Source organism: Syngnathus typhle, linkage group LG10 (genome assembly GCF_033458585.1).
Source record: "Syngnathus typhle isolate RoL2023-S1 ecotype Sweden linkage group LG10, RoL_Styp_1.0, whole genome shotgun sequence".
Taxonomy (NCBI): domain Eukaryota; kingdom Metazoa; phylum Chordata; class Actinopteri; order Syngnathiformes; family Syngnathidae; genus Syngnathus; species Syngnathus typhle.
The window spans coordinates 12,836,992-12,852,173 of NC_083747.1; the positions used below are offsets into that span (position 1 = coordinate 12,836,992).

At 46.3% G+C, this 15,182-nt stretch overlaps 1 protein-coding gene across 6 annotated transcripts in view; it reads right to left on the reverse strand.

Moving 5' to 3' along the window:
• Nucleotides 1-72: 72 nt before the first annotated feature.
• The window catches only part of arhgef1b (Rho guanine nucleotide exchange factor (GEF) 1b), a 35,438-nt gene continuing 20,328 nt past the window's right edge, over nt 73-15,182 (reverse strand). The window contains exons 2-30 of one of the 6 annotated variants that reach the window (XM_061288403.1): nt 14,081-14,268; nt 13,555-13,653; nt 12,837-12,879; nt 12,510-12,756; nt 10,688-10,717; nt 10,015-10,126; nt 9,870-9,945; nt 9,761-9,790; nt 9,221-9,424; nt 9,017-9,158; nt 8,267-8,278; nt 7,197-7,328; nt 6,771-6,961; nt 6,540-6,686; nt 6,374-6,456; nt 5,977-6,102; nt 5,796-5,910; nt 4,081-4,181; nt 3,930-4,004; nt 3,736-3,811; nt 3,483-3,650; nt 3,227-3,314; nt 2,984-3,088; nt 2,803-2,855; nt 2,593-2,736; nt 2,422-2,523; nt 2,162-2,316; nt 1,990-2,086; nt 73-1,862 (exon numbers count right to left, since the gene is read on the reverse strand). In XM_061288403.1, the coding sequence (XP_061144387.1) occupies nt 2,012-2,086; nt 2,162-2,316; nt 2,422-2,523; nt 2,593-2,736; nt 2,803-2,855; nt 2,984-3,088; nt 3,227-3,314; nt 3,483-3,650; nt 3,736-3,811; nt 3,930-4,004; nt 4,081-4,181; nt 5,796-5,910; nt 5,977-6,102; nt 6,374-6,456; nt 6,540-6,686; nt 6,771-6,961; nt 7,197-7,328; nt 8,267-8,278; nt 9,017-9,158; nt 9,221-9,424; nt 9,761-9,790; nt 9,870-9,945; nt 10,015-10,126; nt 10,688-10,717; nt 12,510-12,756; nt 12,837-12,879; nt 13,555-13,653; nt 14,081-14,242 (3,093 nt within the window). In that variant the 5' untranslated portion in view covers nt 14,243-14,268 and the 3' untranslated portion in view covers nt 73-1,862; nt 1,990-2,011. Of the gene's footprint in view, nt 1,863-1,989; nt 2,087-2,161; nt 2,320-2,421; nt 2,524-2,592; nt 2,737-2,802; nt 2,856-2,983; nt 3,089-3,226; nt 3,315-3,482; nt 3,651-3,735; nt 3,812-3,929; nt 4,005-4,080; nt 4,182-5,795; nt 5,911-5,976; nt 6,103-6,373; nt 6,457-6,539; nt 6,687-6,770; nt 6,965-7,196; nt 7,329-8,266; nt 8,279-9,016; nt 9,159-9,220; nt 9,425-9,760; nt 9,791-9,869; nt 9,946-10,014; nt 10,127-10,687; nt 10,718-10,787; nt 11,147-12,509; nt 12,757-12,836; nt 12,880-13,554; nt 13,654-14,080; nt 14,269-15,182 lie in introns of those variants that run through there. The other 5 variants (XM_061288402.1, XM_061288404.1, XM_061288406.1 and 2 more) reach the window with 5 other exon arrangements.

Genomic DNA, 15,182 nt, shown 5'->3' on the forward strand with positions numbered 1-15,182 from the left:
GCTGAGTCATGGAAGAACAAACTCATGCTGACTTCTAGTGATTGGTATGAAACAAATAAAAAAGGAGAGATATTTATTTCCCCAATTTATTATAAAACAACAACGTACCACATTTGTTTTCCTTGAAGTGTACATCATTTCAACAGCCTCAGTAAAATCAAAACCCAAAATACACAGTATACTTCTTGCATAGTCATTGCGTATAAGAGAAAAACCTATGGTACATTCAGCAAATATGATACAAGCTGCTAGTGCTAAATTGTCATCATTTGGCCAATTCCAACATGGTACTCAGAGCAGAGATTATTACGTGAAGGCCCCCCATCTAATACAATAAGAACGTTCAGAACATTTTCCGACTCGAGTGTCCATTTTGTTGCATTGGATTTCAATCCATGGCCTACCAAGCGCTGCTGTTTCCTGCCAAAACAGAGTTTAGACTGAGCACCCTTCTGCAACTACACACATTAAAAAAGGGCTCCTGGCTGCTGTATTTTTTTGGACTTGCGGCTCATTTCTTTAACAAGCGCAATGCAATAAAATGTTCGGCGACACTGGTCAATTCGCAAAGGCAGTTAATGTTTCGTGAGCTAACGCTAATAATGTAACGCAGCGCTAAGAAGTCACGTACGCTGCCTGGTGGGAACGCTGTGCGGCATCGCTAGGCGACATAACGCCACGCAGACTTTTGAAATGTTTTGTTTAAGGCTGTGTTTTTAGTGAGCCTTTTGACTGGCTGCCAGGCAAAACGTACTCACTCTCCCCATTCATTTAGCGTAAAATAGAGAGTCATTTTTGGTCATGCACGGCCTAATCTATAAATATACTGTCATCAACGCAAATGCTGTTATGGATTTACCTAATCTGCAACGGTAGCAGCGCTAGGCCCCAGTTTTTCCTTTGTGTACTTTGCCTGCTCCTCCAAATAGTGGTGGGCACTATTTGAGAAAGTACATTATTTATTAGACTTTCCTACCCTACTTTGACATTTTCCGTTGTTATTAGGACAATAATCGTCGACTTACATCTTGTTCGCGCTAACCAAACTGTCGCACTTGTTCTACATTCTACCTTGGCTTTCACGTCTACGTTTATGCTCCCGGTCTGGCCCAGCGCTGCCTTGCGTCCCAAAAAGGAATAAATAACAGTCAACACAAACAAAATCTCCATTATTAACAGCTCGTTGGCCGATCCTATTCCTAAAGACAAAAATGTCTGATACGGTAAGAAGCCTCCAGAAAATTTACAACCTCACACATGTTCAACTATTAGAATAAAAGATGTGCATTTCCGTTGTACTTTGGCAAATGAATAACACCATGCGGTGCTTTACAATGGCTTCCTAAGGCAACTTTGTGTTTTTTTGGGGGTGGGGGGACTTGATTCGTTCAGCGGTGTATGTATGTGGAAGAGCACTTTTTAGTAGGCAGCAAAAAGTGTTGATTGTGTTGCTTTTGTTTTTGGCACCTCTCTGCAAATACGCACTCAAAAGAAGCCTTTTTTTTGGTTCGTTCAAATCCTTTCTTTGTATAATCAAGGCAGCGCTACGCAACATTACGCCAGGTAGCTTGACGCGATGCGCAACGTCGCATTCTGCAGCGAGGTCACGCGCAATTCAACATGAGGCCGCGCTAACTAACACGATGCTACGTGACAGTATGCGGTGCCACATAATGCTCCGCAGCGCCACCTCGGAGCTGAGACAACCGCACGCATCCCACAGCACTGGCCGCAAAAGTCATTTTCCTCCCCTTGTTCATCCTCCAGTAAATATCCAGGACCCGTCCGAGCGAAGGGAAGGCTTGCGGACATTTATCCAAAAGCCTCTCTCACTCCAAACCAGCACCAGTTAAAAAAAAAGTCTAAACAGAAAAAGAGACAAGGATTCATTTAAAGCTTCACTTCAAGCAATCGTAGTAGTTACAGAGCACAATATCTCTCGAGAACAATTCAAACGCACAATTCTCGGGGAATTGTGCAATGTCTCACCTTATGGCCAGCAGCTGACGTCTTAGGCAAAGTGGCCGCCTTCCAAGGAGAACTTGGATAAAGCCTCCTGCAGCCTGTGATGTTCCTCTTCAACAGTCTACGAGACACAAAGAGCATCTTGTGTAACAAACTCCACCTTGCATGTTTTTCTCCATTTTGCTTCTCTAGTCACCTGGAGCATCTTGATTTGCCGCTCCAGTCTGACGAGCCTCCGGCACACTTGCTCCATCCTCTGCGGGGGCAACACCAGTCTGGCCGTCTCCGAGGGGAGGCTCTCCCCGTCTCCTTTAGCGTCAAGAACTTCCTTCTCTTCAGTCAGCGGGCCTTCTTCTAAGCAAGCCGAGGATCAATTAACGGCAGGCAAGTGACGGTGCTCGAAATGTGCACACTTTGGAAAGCATCAAACTTGTATCTGCGGACACCAACGAGCACCTGTTGATTGACAGATGTCCATTTCATAGCTGGGCTCTTCCCCATTTTCGCCGTCCTCAGACAGGCTGATGCTCCCGACCAGCAGCCTCTTCAGCAGCATGACTACGAGAACGGAAAGGGGGGGGCTCGTTAAGCGATGACCACGGCCTGCGCCGGAGGATGGCGTTTCACCTTCATCCAGGGCGCTGGCGGCCATCTTCTCCTGTTCACTGTTGGAGTGTCCCAGGAGGTCGAAGCCTTTGTCAGACAGGAAGTCGATCAGAGAGTGGCGGGGATCGGACGATTTGTCGTCGCTCAAGCTGTCCTTATCGTGATCTGCACACGGACGCCGTTTTGGCTAGGAGGCAATAAACTAACAATGCTAATGAGCGAGCTCCTCACCCCCGCTGCTCTTCAAAGCGCCATTCTCCGTGGGGCTTTGAGGGGCGCTCAGCCTGACACACACACAATGTGACACACAAATGGACATAATCACAAAAGGAGAAACACGTAACATATGAGCAAAGCTTGCAATTGCTCCCCCCAATCCATAGCAAGGCAGACAAGGCGCACACACACTCACCCAGAAGGACCGAAGGTGGCTCCGCTTCCAGGAGAGAGGGGGATCCTCATGGGAGCGCCACTTTTCTTCAGATCATCTACTGCTTGCTTGATCACGTTTGTCCACCTGCATGCACGCATGCACATTTTAGAACTTGCCTTAGACAAGAAGCCTGAGCAGCCTCAAAAAGGTAACAAAAGAGACAATTACGTCTTGAAAAACGACGGCGAGCAACAATTTGTCAGCCCGTCAAGCGGCACTCACAGTTTCCTCTCGCCCACGGACTGCGCCACCAGCTCGTAGATCTGCGCGCCGCTGTCCCAGGTGAAGATCACGTAGAAGGCCTTTAAATCTGAAAAATGAACCAAGCACCGTCACCAGGCTAGATTTTCCTGGCTTAAAAAAAATTCTGTTTATTTGCAAACATTGTCAAATTTGTTTGCTGTTTTCATTTTACCCAAAATGTGGTGATTGTTATTGCTTTCTTTTCCTGCTTCGTCCGTGCGAGTGTGCGACTGACCTGTGGCCACCTCGCGCAGGAAGACCGAGTCGAGTTTGATGATGGGGCTGAGCATCTGCTTGCCCTCCTGCACTGCAATGGTGCTCTTGCTCTGGCACTTGAGCACCATTTTGTCGTCCTGTCTCTGCAGCAGCACCAGCAGGTCGCCCAGAAGCACGCACTGCACCTCTGGTGGGGACACACCACCATCATGTGCTTTTCGCTCATGGGCCTTAGGTGAGATTCCCCCCCCCCTCCCCTGTGTGTTACTTACCCACAGCCTTCTCCTTGGTGACCTTCCAAGTGAGGGGGCCTTCATACAGCATCTTCTTTTGGGTCAGGTCGATGTTCTAATTAAAAAAATAAAAGAAGAAGAATGAAGAAGAAAGCTGCAAGTAGACACACAATAAATGGTTTCCATAGTTTTTCAGTTTTCATCATTTGCTGTTTTCCCCCATTGCGGCGTACCTTATATTCGGTATAGAGCTCGTTGCTGGGCTTGAGACCTGACGTGTCCAATCGCCGCTGGTAGTCCTTGAGGGTCTGCGAGAACAGAAGAAATTAGACTTCCTGCCAATCGGAATGAGCGAGTCAGTCACAGCGGCGTTTCCTTTCTCACCAAAAGGTTCTCCATCACTTTGACCTCCTCGTTGACATGGTTGAGGATCTTTCGGCAGCACTCGGCGCTCTGCTGGATGCGCTCCTTTTCGCCGGGATCCTCTGCCATGCATATGATCGTTTCAAATTGACTCAAACTAACACAAATGCACTCTTAAAGGAGACATAACATGGAAAATCCACTTTTTTTGCTTTAATATTCATTTTATTGTGCACTTGGAATCTCCAAGATTATAGAAAAGGGTATTCTATCCCTCCAAGTGTTGCAGAGATACTTTTATGATCTGTTTTTGACTCCGTTCAGTTTTCTCCATTTTCTTTTACATATTTTTGTCTATCACGTCACATCCTTTGGAGCGGGACCACCAAACAGGGTAATGGGTGTGGCAAAACGGTTTCGCAAATCCGCCATTTTTAGTATTCAGAGAGACCTTTGTAGTCCAGGCAACTCAAGAATGCCGAAGTGGCGATGTTCCGTTGTTGAATGCATCAATCCACACAACTCATCGCACCGTCCCTCAGCATCAGAACCTCAAAGAAGTGCCTGGTCAAATTCAAGCATTGTTCCCACATCTGTGGGAAAAATTCAAGCAGTGTTCCCACATCTGTGGCCAAAGTCCTGCTTGTTCAAGGACGAGTGTTTCAGAAATCTTTTGTCGGTAAAGAGAAGGATTCGCCGAAAGATGGTTGATGCTTCAGTTCCTTCAATCTATGGAAACGACGGATTCAGTAAAGCAGTAAGCTTGAGATGACACAAAAATAATACACTGTATTTCACGTTCATATTATTGCGTGTCTAAGATGCCCTCGTTTTCATAGCATTAGCATCGGTCTTTGATTTTAGTGTTGTGCGCTGTGTATTTAATTATTGTGAGTGTATTTTGAGTAGTTGTATCAGATGAATTGCATCGGAGGTGCTGTTTTATTTTTGGGGAACACAATAATGTGCTAATTGCATTGGTTAGCTTCTCGCTAACGCTAGCACTAGCTTACTTCTTAGCTTGACTACAGTGTTTGCTTACAAGACATGTTCATAAATATTGTGAGGGGATTTATTTTGTTAAGTGTATGGTGGTATGGACAAGTCTTCTGCCGTTGACATCTTTTAAGCAATTAAAAAGTTTGCAGCGCCAATAAACTCTACCTGGGCTAAAAAACTACAAATATGTCTGACTGGAAAGAGAGGCGCACATCTTCCGGCCTAGAGGAAGTGGGGTGTGAAGTATCACATTTGCATTCAAAGAGACCGCCAAAACGCCTTGCTCTGAGCCGCACCTCAGAACAAGTACGAGGGACCTGTGATGCTATCAAAATGAGGAATTCAGACAAGAGCATCACCACTTTATATAGACCACAACTGAATGAGAAAAATTGAAGAATTTATAAACATGATATGTAAGGTTCGAGGAACTTGACTTAAGGCTTAAGTAAAAGTATTTTACTCTGTATAACCGCACAGCGTTTATGCATGCTGATTCCATTTGACATCAATGGCACTTTGGCCACTAGAGAGCAGTGAAGAAGCAGATATAATACACTTTGATAGGGGGTAAATAGTATCTGCCTGCGAGTATTGTTCCATTTCCAATCTGCGAGTATTGTTCCATTTCCAGTCTAAGTATCTTGCTCCAACATTTATGTTCAAATAAGCTAGCAGACTTTCATACAATGATGTGATTTGTTAAAATATATGACAAGTAATTCAGTAGTGTTCACCTGTGTTCTTGGCGATGTTTTCCAGTAGCAGCGGATACTTGGTGAGCCTCTGCATCTCGATGGGAATGATGTCCTTCAGCTGCAGCCTCCGACATTGCGGCCTGCTCTCCGCCTCCTGTCGTCACATCAGCGTGCTTTAGTCTTACCGCCAAGATGGCCATCGTTACTCAAGTGCGCCCACCTGAATGAAGGCGTTGAAACGAGCCTCCTTCTTCTGCCTGCTCTTGATCTGGTCCAGAGCCCACGATTGGTGACTGCAGAAGCGGGCTGTCAGCTTCTGGAACCATTCCCCTTCTGTGCCCTCAAACTGAAAGGCATAGAAATCAATGAAATTTAAAAAAATATGCAAAACAGTCAAATGTACAGTCAAATTCTGCTTCGGCACGAAAAAATGTTGGACAAAAATACACACTCGAGAACCGCGTATATATTATCAACCAGGAATATAAAACAATTATTTACTGTCTATCGAAAAACATAGTCCTCCAATATTTGAGCACTTTTTGATCGACGACGGCTGCATGTAAAATTAAATAAAAGATTGGAGGGAGGGCACAAAATAAAAAGCAAGTTCTTACTCTGTTGAGGACAGTCGTGCTGATGGATTTGACGATAAAGCTGTCCTCCTGACGAAGTTTCTTCAGGTTCTCATAGAAGTGATCTGGACAGACGAGACAGAACGCTTTATTGCCACCTTTTACTTCTTCTACTTCCTCTCCAAATGCACTCCCAACAAACACTCACAGTGCATTTCGATAATCTCGTCCAGGTTCGGGAAGATGGCGGCCAGCTCGGTGGCGCTGAGGAGCTCCTCTCGCTCCAGAGGCTTGGAGAAGATCATCTGGAGGACGCTCAGCATGCGCACGTGGGCGTGCTCCGTGGCGAACAATTCTACAGGGAAGAAATAAATCCAGAAATGGGAAAATGGTAAAAAACTAAGGGGCTCCCCAAACCAGGTTTGCGTCCCGTTCTCACCGTTGATGACCTCTTGCCTCTTGGTCTCCTTCTTGCTGAGGCCGGAGAGTGCTTCTGGCAAGGCCAGCTCCCTCCAGTTGGGAGGATCCTGCTCGAACTCCAGGAGGCGCGGCTCCATCTCCTCCGGCTGAGGGGCGGGGCTGGCAGGCGACGAGCTTGAGCCATCCGAAACAGCCGTCGCCGCTCCTTCGCTGCTGGCACAAAAACTTATTGAAAGTCACATAGTTGCAGTACACTCGTCAACTGCCCCTTCTCCATGTTTCATTGACAAAACTAAATCGAAAATTTATGATTGATAAATTCATACTAAAAATGTCCACAGAACATTTCAGCTACAAATGCTAAGTCAGAGTTTAGCATTGTCGGCGGAGCAAATGATACTTATTTGAACGCAGGTTCGTGTCCATCCCTGCTGTGCACTCTTACAAATGGGGGCCAGCGGACGGCGGCTGCAGGTCCACGTCGCTACGAGAGCGCAACTGTTTGGCCCGGGATGAGCCGCGGCGCCGTGACAGCTGGCGGTGCACGCGCGCGCTCTCGCTACGTGCCACCTTCTTACTGTCGGTTCGAGGTGAGAGGGGGAGGGAGGCAGGGGACGCAAGTGGACAGGGAGGGGATAAGACGGGGAACGATGACAGTAAAATGTGGACGGGAGAAAGAAAATACAGGCAAAGAGTTCAGAGACAGCAGAAAAGTGACGTAGTGGACAGACGTAAGGAACGACAGAGAAACGAAAAACAGGCATGTTAGAAAATGACACGTTCAGTCCAGGTTTCATATTGGCCAATGAAACTCATGCTTCGCTAACTGACTGTCAAACTTTCATCCATCCATCACAGAATGTTCATTAAAAATTCCCTTTTCTGCTTTTCGTTCTATGACTGCACAAAGCATCAGAAAAATAAAACAGGAAAATTACAAGAACAATTTAATTATTCTGTTTTCATCCCATGATTCCTAAACTATCTATCTGTCCATCCAATTTCTATAAAGCTTGTCCCCACGGGGGTTGCGGGCGTGGTGGAGCCTATCCCAGCAGTCATCGGCCAGTAGGCGGGGGACACCCTGAACCTGTTGCCAGCCAATCGCAGGGCACACAGAATTCCTAAACTAATATTTCTGAAATATTTGAAGAATTATGACCTCCTTGTTTAACTATCACTTTTTGATACCGAAAATCGAAAACATTTTATTTAAAAAAATATCAGATATTTGAGGGATACATTTTTTTTTTTTTAATCTCAATGCTTTTCAGTGGATGTGATACGTTGAAGCCAATATCCCAATCTTGTTGAGTGGCAATTTAGTTCCACAGAGCATGCAAAATGCAAGTGCAAAAAATAAAACTTTACATAAATGAGCGAACCATTCTCCAGTTGGATCCAACAGTCAAGTTAATTCCAAGAAAACGATACTTAACTTGTGCTACTCTGTGTGTGTGTGTGTGTGTGTGTGTGTGTGCGTGCATGTGTAGCAGTGTCCGAGAAGGCGCCCACCTTGTCTTGCGCCTGTGAAAACACGGGACAGCACAAGGTTAACACCTAAGCTATGCACACTTGCAACTCTGAGACTTTTGGCTGCAAACACGGCTTGCTGGCGCCACACGCAAATGCACACGTGACAGAGACGAGCATCGACGGGGCTGCGCGCGCCCAGACGTGCAGACAAAAGAGGCAGGCGACCACACAAAAATTCTTTTCATACTTTGCCTCTTATAGAAATAACGTACGGCTGAAAAGCAGCATTATTTTGACTGGTGGCCAAATTTTCCCATTTCGTCATGCGGGCCTGAATGTAAAAAGATGGACTTGGTTTGACTTAACAAGTTGCACTATACAAGGAGCAAGAAACAAACATCTGCGCCTGAAATCAAGTCATCCCTAATTTGAGTCCAAAGCTGAGAACCAAATTGTTGACACACTTAATAATAATTAATTCAATTTATAAAGCGCTTTTCAAAGACCTAAAGACGCTTAACAAAGACACTTCTGCACTAAATCGCCAAGAAGGCAACAAAAGTGCTCGCTCAAACATTAGGACAGGACAAGAGGAATGAAGAAAGGAGAGGAAAGGTTGCAAGGGACACCAATGCGAGCTTGGCTTTTTCGACAGCGGAAGGGAGGCGGGGCGACGTGGCACAAAGCGAGCACACAGCAGGGACGAGACATCGTCGGCCCGAGGACCGCCGCGCATTGCTTGACTTTGGCTGACGACAGACGCCAGTTGAATTTGCCTCGCGTCCTCACCAGTCCTTCTCCGGGTTGTCCTCCGCGGGAACGTCGCCCACCAAGAAGGGCTCCCCGACACTCAGCGAGCACCCCGGCCCCACGGGGGACACGTCGACCCATTCCGACAAGTTGAGCGGCTCCAGACGATTGCTGGAGAGGCCTGGAACAAGTTTGGGATCCTGAGCCACACGCTGCTTCACCAAAGCGGCCACACGCACGTACCATCAGAGTGCAGGGCCTCGTGGCTGTTGCTCAGGCTGGCATTGTTGCCCGACCCGTCCGTGATCTCCACCAAAGGAAGAGGGCCGGAGCCTCCGCCTCCGGAGCCGGACTTCCTGCCGGGGAGGGGGGGCGCGGTCGAGTCGACAAAGGATCCTCGGGGGGGTGTTGGACCTCTACGCTCCTGACTCCCTTTCTCCCTGTCCGCTAGAAAACAGCAGAAGAGGGCCAAGTTAAGATATTTGAACGAAGTGGCGGGGAAACACAAAACCACCGACATGCACTCTGTTTAGTAAAAATTGGTACACCGGATTGGGGGAGGGGCGTGGTTCGGTTAGTCCGGTCTGGGGGTGCACAACTCAACCTACAACCAAGCAAGCAAGTACTCAAGAGTACAAAACCTCGTTGTGTGATTGGGACATGCAAACATGCCTGGGTGCAGGGGGGGTTATTAGTAGGGTTCTGTGTCTAACACGCTAAAAGGGGGTTCACTGTTCACAAATAAGGCGGTGCAGTGGAAGCGAGCGCTCGGATGACTTGTACCTTCGGCTTCTGTTTTAGGTTTGACCTCAGCTGTAACAGGAGAGAAACGGTCATTGACGGATCGGAACGGTCGGCGAGCGGTGCCACAAGCCGAATCGCTATTACATACGGTTGCCGGCGATCCAGCTTGGGATCCCTGGGAAGCCGCCCCTGGGCTTGGTCTTGGTGGACTCGTCCTTCTTGTTCTGACAAAGGAGGATACCATATGAAGGAAGAGCAGGGTCACAACAACAGTTCCGTCCACTCGCTTTTACCTTGACCAGCTTACTGCGGAAGAAGCCCCCTCGGGACTTCTTGCTGTCCACTGCCCTGGTTTTTACTCCAAGGTGCTTCATAAAGTAGGCCACTGCCGAAAAGATGGACTGGCTACAAAACAGACATTGAAAGCACTCAACATCAGATCCGGAAGGATGGATGGACTCATCTCATTTGGCAAATTTGTGCCATTTGCCAAGGTAGCAGCCATCTATTAGGTGCTTATCCGTGTGATGGCCTTCTTCGAAATATAAAATCTATTTTAATCTGATTTGAAGATTTTTACAATTCTGGATTATTTTGCCTAAAGCACGTCACACGTGTTTAACTGGTTTGAATCGCAAAACAAGTCACGAGAGGAGAAAGTCTCCTTTGTGTGCACACATCTGCTCATTGTGTCATTGGATCACTGGGCGCTGATGACGTTCCTCAAAAACGGGCCTGGGGGAGTCAAACGAGCAGGAGACAAAATTATGCAACTGGAGGAGAAATTGGATGTGGTCATGAACACTAAAGTCACTTTTGTCTGGCAGAGAATGTCGCACGAATGAACATGGCTAACAAGCAACGACTTGTTTAAGCTTCACTTTGACCTCATCCAAGTTTAAGAACACCATGCAAATCATCCGTCAAAGACAATAATCAAGTTCCTGAGAAACATGTTCAACTCACCATTTCTCTTCATCCAAGACGATGGTTGGTCTGAAAAGAGAAGGAAATACCGTCAGTCGTTGAGGAAATTTTTTTTTTTTTTTTTTTGAAGCAGACTGACCTCTTTCTCTTAAGTAGCATGTTTGCGCTCACGTGCGCGACTGTTTACGAGCAACAAATTGTGCCTTTTGGGCCGGTGGAACCTAAAGCGACCGCGTTTGTTGTGATCTAAATTAAAGCCAACCGTCGTGTTGTTTTGTTCAAAAATCAAGCTATTGAACATATTCTAATTTCAAAAAGAAGACAAAAAAAAGGAACCAAAAAAATACACAAAAAAAGTGAGCAACGCATGCAAAGCTGCACTGTAATCTGAATGCAAAAAAGTAACTTCAAAGTCAGCTAAATTTTCAGTCAAGCAAAAGTTGAGTGAAGTCGATGTGTCCTGCGTCCTGCAAGCTCGGAATGCTGCGGCGTGAGCGCAAAGGCTATTTAAGCATTTTTGTCTGTCTGATGCAACCCGCAGGCAAGACAGCGGAAACACGACACTTGCGCCTTGTTGTCAACTCCAAAGAGGAAGGGGAGGGGGGGCTTTCTTGGGACTTCCCTGCGCAAACGCTGTTTTTTGTCAGGGGGGGGGGGGGGGGGGCGCGTGCAAGCGTGCCAGCCAATACAGATGCACTTGTTACATGAGACAATTATTTTGGCCCGGTGCCCAAGTATGATGAGGTGGGCCATCCATGTATTTGTATTTTTTGTTACAAAGGCAAATTAGGACCATATCAAAGGAATCAAACAAACTTGTTTCATGTTTTTGAGAAAAAAGTGACATCTATGCCCTGATATCGTTCCTTCACTTTGTCAGATTTGATCCCTTTTAAGCGTAATGCCGGTTTGCAAAGGGTTAGTTTTATATTTTTGAGAAAAAAGTGACATATCTATGCCCTGATATCATTCCTTCACTTTTTCAGATTTTATTCGTTTTTAGCGTAATGCCGGTTTGCAAAGAGTGAGTTTTATGTTATTGAGAAAAAAGTGACATATCTATGCCCTGATATCATTCCTTCACTTTTTCAGACTTATCTCTTTTGAGCGTAATGCCCGTTTGCAAAGGGTGAGCAGCCAGCGCTGGCTCCCAGCTGGCTGCATGCCAGCTCCAGAGCCTTCCTGCCAGCGTGGCACCGCTCGCGGCCCATTCCACTCCCCAAACAGTCTTAAATCCGCTGTTAACACATCTCATAATGCTAATCATGTGACCTGCTTATTGTGGTACAAAAGTTTGAGAGATTAAGGCAAAGTCTGGACTTTAACTTGTGGCTTTGTTTGAGATGTTTGTTTTAAAAATGAAAGCAGGCTTGTTAGTACCAATCAGAACCCCACGAGCAAGTGCCATTTTTTGCTTTGACTTGCAAGCACAGACTTAGGGGTGGTGAACGCAACTCAACTATGTCAGCAGAAAGTGAACAATTTGATAAAAAAAAAGAAAAAAAAAAGAAAAAGGCATCTATGTTGTAGTGCTACAACCCTTTCAGTAACGTACTGAACAGGAAAAGAGCAACAACACGAGTGGTGTAACGAAAACTAATAGTCTTTGTCCTCTGCTAATTAATTTTAGTGCCGTACTGACGAGATGAGAGGAATTGACAGTGATATGTCCATTGGTATTATACTGCCCTCAGGTGGCTGAGGTGGGTACAACAGAAAGAGCAGCATAATGGCCATTAACTTACTATTATAACACAACATGAGGTGCATAAATATATAGAATAAAAATTAAATTCACACCACATTTTTGGGAGTTTGTTTTTTGGAGGAAAAGGTCTGGACGGATTGGAGGGACACTCACTGCGTCTCGGACATCTTATCCAGCAGGTTCTCGGCGACCGACTTCTCCTTCATCTCCATGGGGATGCGGTCGGTGGGGTAGTGGCTCTCCACGTCGATCAGCTCTGTCTCGTTGGGCGTCATCCCCATCTTGCGCTTTTTGCGGAAGTCCTCCAGCTGCTTGGCCACCTCACCCGCCTGCTCCAGTTGGACCTCGTAGGCATAGCGTCTTAGGATGTCTTCCGACAGCATGTCCGGGCGCGTCCGGTCTGTTGGTGGTGGGGCGAGGGCACGTCACATGTGATATGAGCCACAAAAAACAAAATTTGCACAAAGGAGTGCTGCTCACCCAGTTCGTTGGCTACGCGGGGAGGTACTGCGACTCTGAGGATCTGCAATGACAACATAGCTGACAGTGACTCTATATCACCACAAGGGGACGTTTCAACACTACAAATGACCTTCTAGCTGTTACTAGGTGAAGGTTGAAGTCCAATCGGGGGAAGAATGGAAAGTAGGGGGGGGGAAAAAGAGACAAATGGGTTTTCTCACGTGCTAAACAGGAAGTTGACAGGTCACAGGAGAATATTTGCTTTTCAATAGCGAGAATCCATACAGTGGTACCTTGATTTATAAATTACGTTTGTGATTAAGTGCTTAAATCAGCTTCTCCGTTATCCATTGAGATTAATTGCACAAAGCACCATCAATTTATTCCTCCCCTCCAAAAAAACAACAACAGTTTTTGCTATTTGTTTTGATGAAGAAAATGAACTCCATATTGTATGAATCAGCAAAATAAAAAGACTGGCTTGGTTGTAAACAGTAAAATGCAATGTCAAATTATCAACTGTAAATTTCTTTTTAAAACAGCAGTCCTAATATTTTTTTGATTGGGGGATTTGAACAAGTAAAAGAAAAAAACGGTTCAACATTTATCAAATCAATTTATCAACATTTTGTTCATGTTACTAGGAAACAAAATGTTTTTATTTTGTATTTTTTCATTTTTGTTCACTACAGTGACCTTGTATGTGACGAGAGCTCAGGAGTCCTTTCCCACTTACTGCGCCCTTGTCCAAGAAGGTGTTGTGGAACTCCACAAACTGCTTCTTGGTTTCTTTGGCATTGAGGTTCTTCAGGAGGTCGGCGTGGAGGTAACAAAGCTGAGAGAGCACACACACAGATGATCTTAGCCCACAAAACACGGTGATGATGACTCATGGAAGTACACAGAGACAATTGCATGAACACGAGTCACAATGACAAAGCCTTCGATGAACACACGTGTTCACGTTAGCCGCTGTGAGAAAGGGGAAGCGGCCCGGGTGTGGGAACCGGTAGAAAACCGTCAAAAAAGTTTGCCTTCGTGCTGTCCGCTACAATCAAGCGTGGCCTATTTCCGCTCTAATAGATAACTGCGTTGTCACGGCAACTGCCGGAGTTTGCTATTGCTGGAATGCGGCTGGTAAATTTCATTTGAATTGCATCTAACATTTGTGAATTGGTGCCAAGAATATTTAAAATATCTGTTGTAAAATTGAGTTGACCATAAGTGAAAGTGAGCGAGCAGTGAGCCCGCCGGCGTCTCACCAGCGGCGCCGGGTCAAACTGGAGGATGACGTGCTGCATGAAGACCAGCAGGTGGGCGGGGCGCTCCTTCAGCATTTCGATGCTACTGAATAAGCAGCGCTCGTCCACCACGTCGTTCAGGTCATTCTCAAAGTCCTCGTCCTCGGCCCCGATGATGTTCATGGCTGTGCCCGAGCCCCAAACGCGCCCTGCATTCCACAAACACACACACACACAAAATCTTAGCATGGATTTGGAGGGTGAGTTGGCTGTAATTTTTGCTACATCGGTGCCAGTTTGCTACTTGAGCTACGTTGAGCATGGACTTCCAAACTACTTATGTGATGTGACCCCCCCGTTCCATTTGGGATGTTTCATAAAAATAAATGCATATCCCCAGAGGAGAGTTCATTAAGTTCTTCTCAGGACACATTTTGGCTTTTAGCTGACTGCATGATGACTTGTTTTCCATCTGACTTTTGGCTGGAACGACGCTATAATGGAGGCTTTCCGCACAGCGCGGGTCTTATTTATAATTGCCCTCCGTGTTTCAGACAGCAACGTGCTTTAAAATACGAGCCAGCCTGACACATTGACCTCCTCCAAACACAGCCTCTTTTATTCGGCAGCCGCCGAAACAACCTCACAGAGGAGCAAAGAAAACCGGCTCCTTACGGGAAACCGAGTGGTCTAATTACGGTCGACTCACTTCCTTGGTGGAATTATCTCATTTTAATTGCACGCCGGGGTCATCGCTCGGTGTGGTTCGACGATACGCGTGGGCCGCCGGCGCGGGCGAAACGCGCCTTTTGTGGTAAGGTCGAGAGACTGTGGGCCGAGTACACGCTTGCCTTCATGAATGACTTCCTGAGTCGTTCCAGTTCATTAAGAAGCGCTCGTTGTGTAAGAGAATTGTGTTGCCGGAACACTGACTAACAAGGGAGGGTCAATGTGGAGGGGAAGGGGAGGGGGCACTGCAGTGAAAGTTGCAAAACAGTAAAAATAGTTGCTAAATTACCGTTTTTTTCCGTGTATAGTGCGCCCCCATGTATAATACGCACCCTAAAAATGGCATGTTGATGCTGGAAAAAAGCCTGTACCCATGTATAATATGCACCTAAAT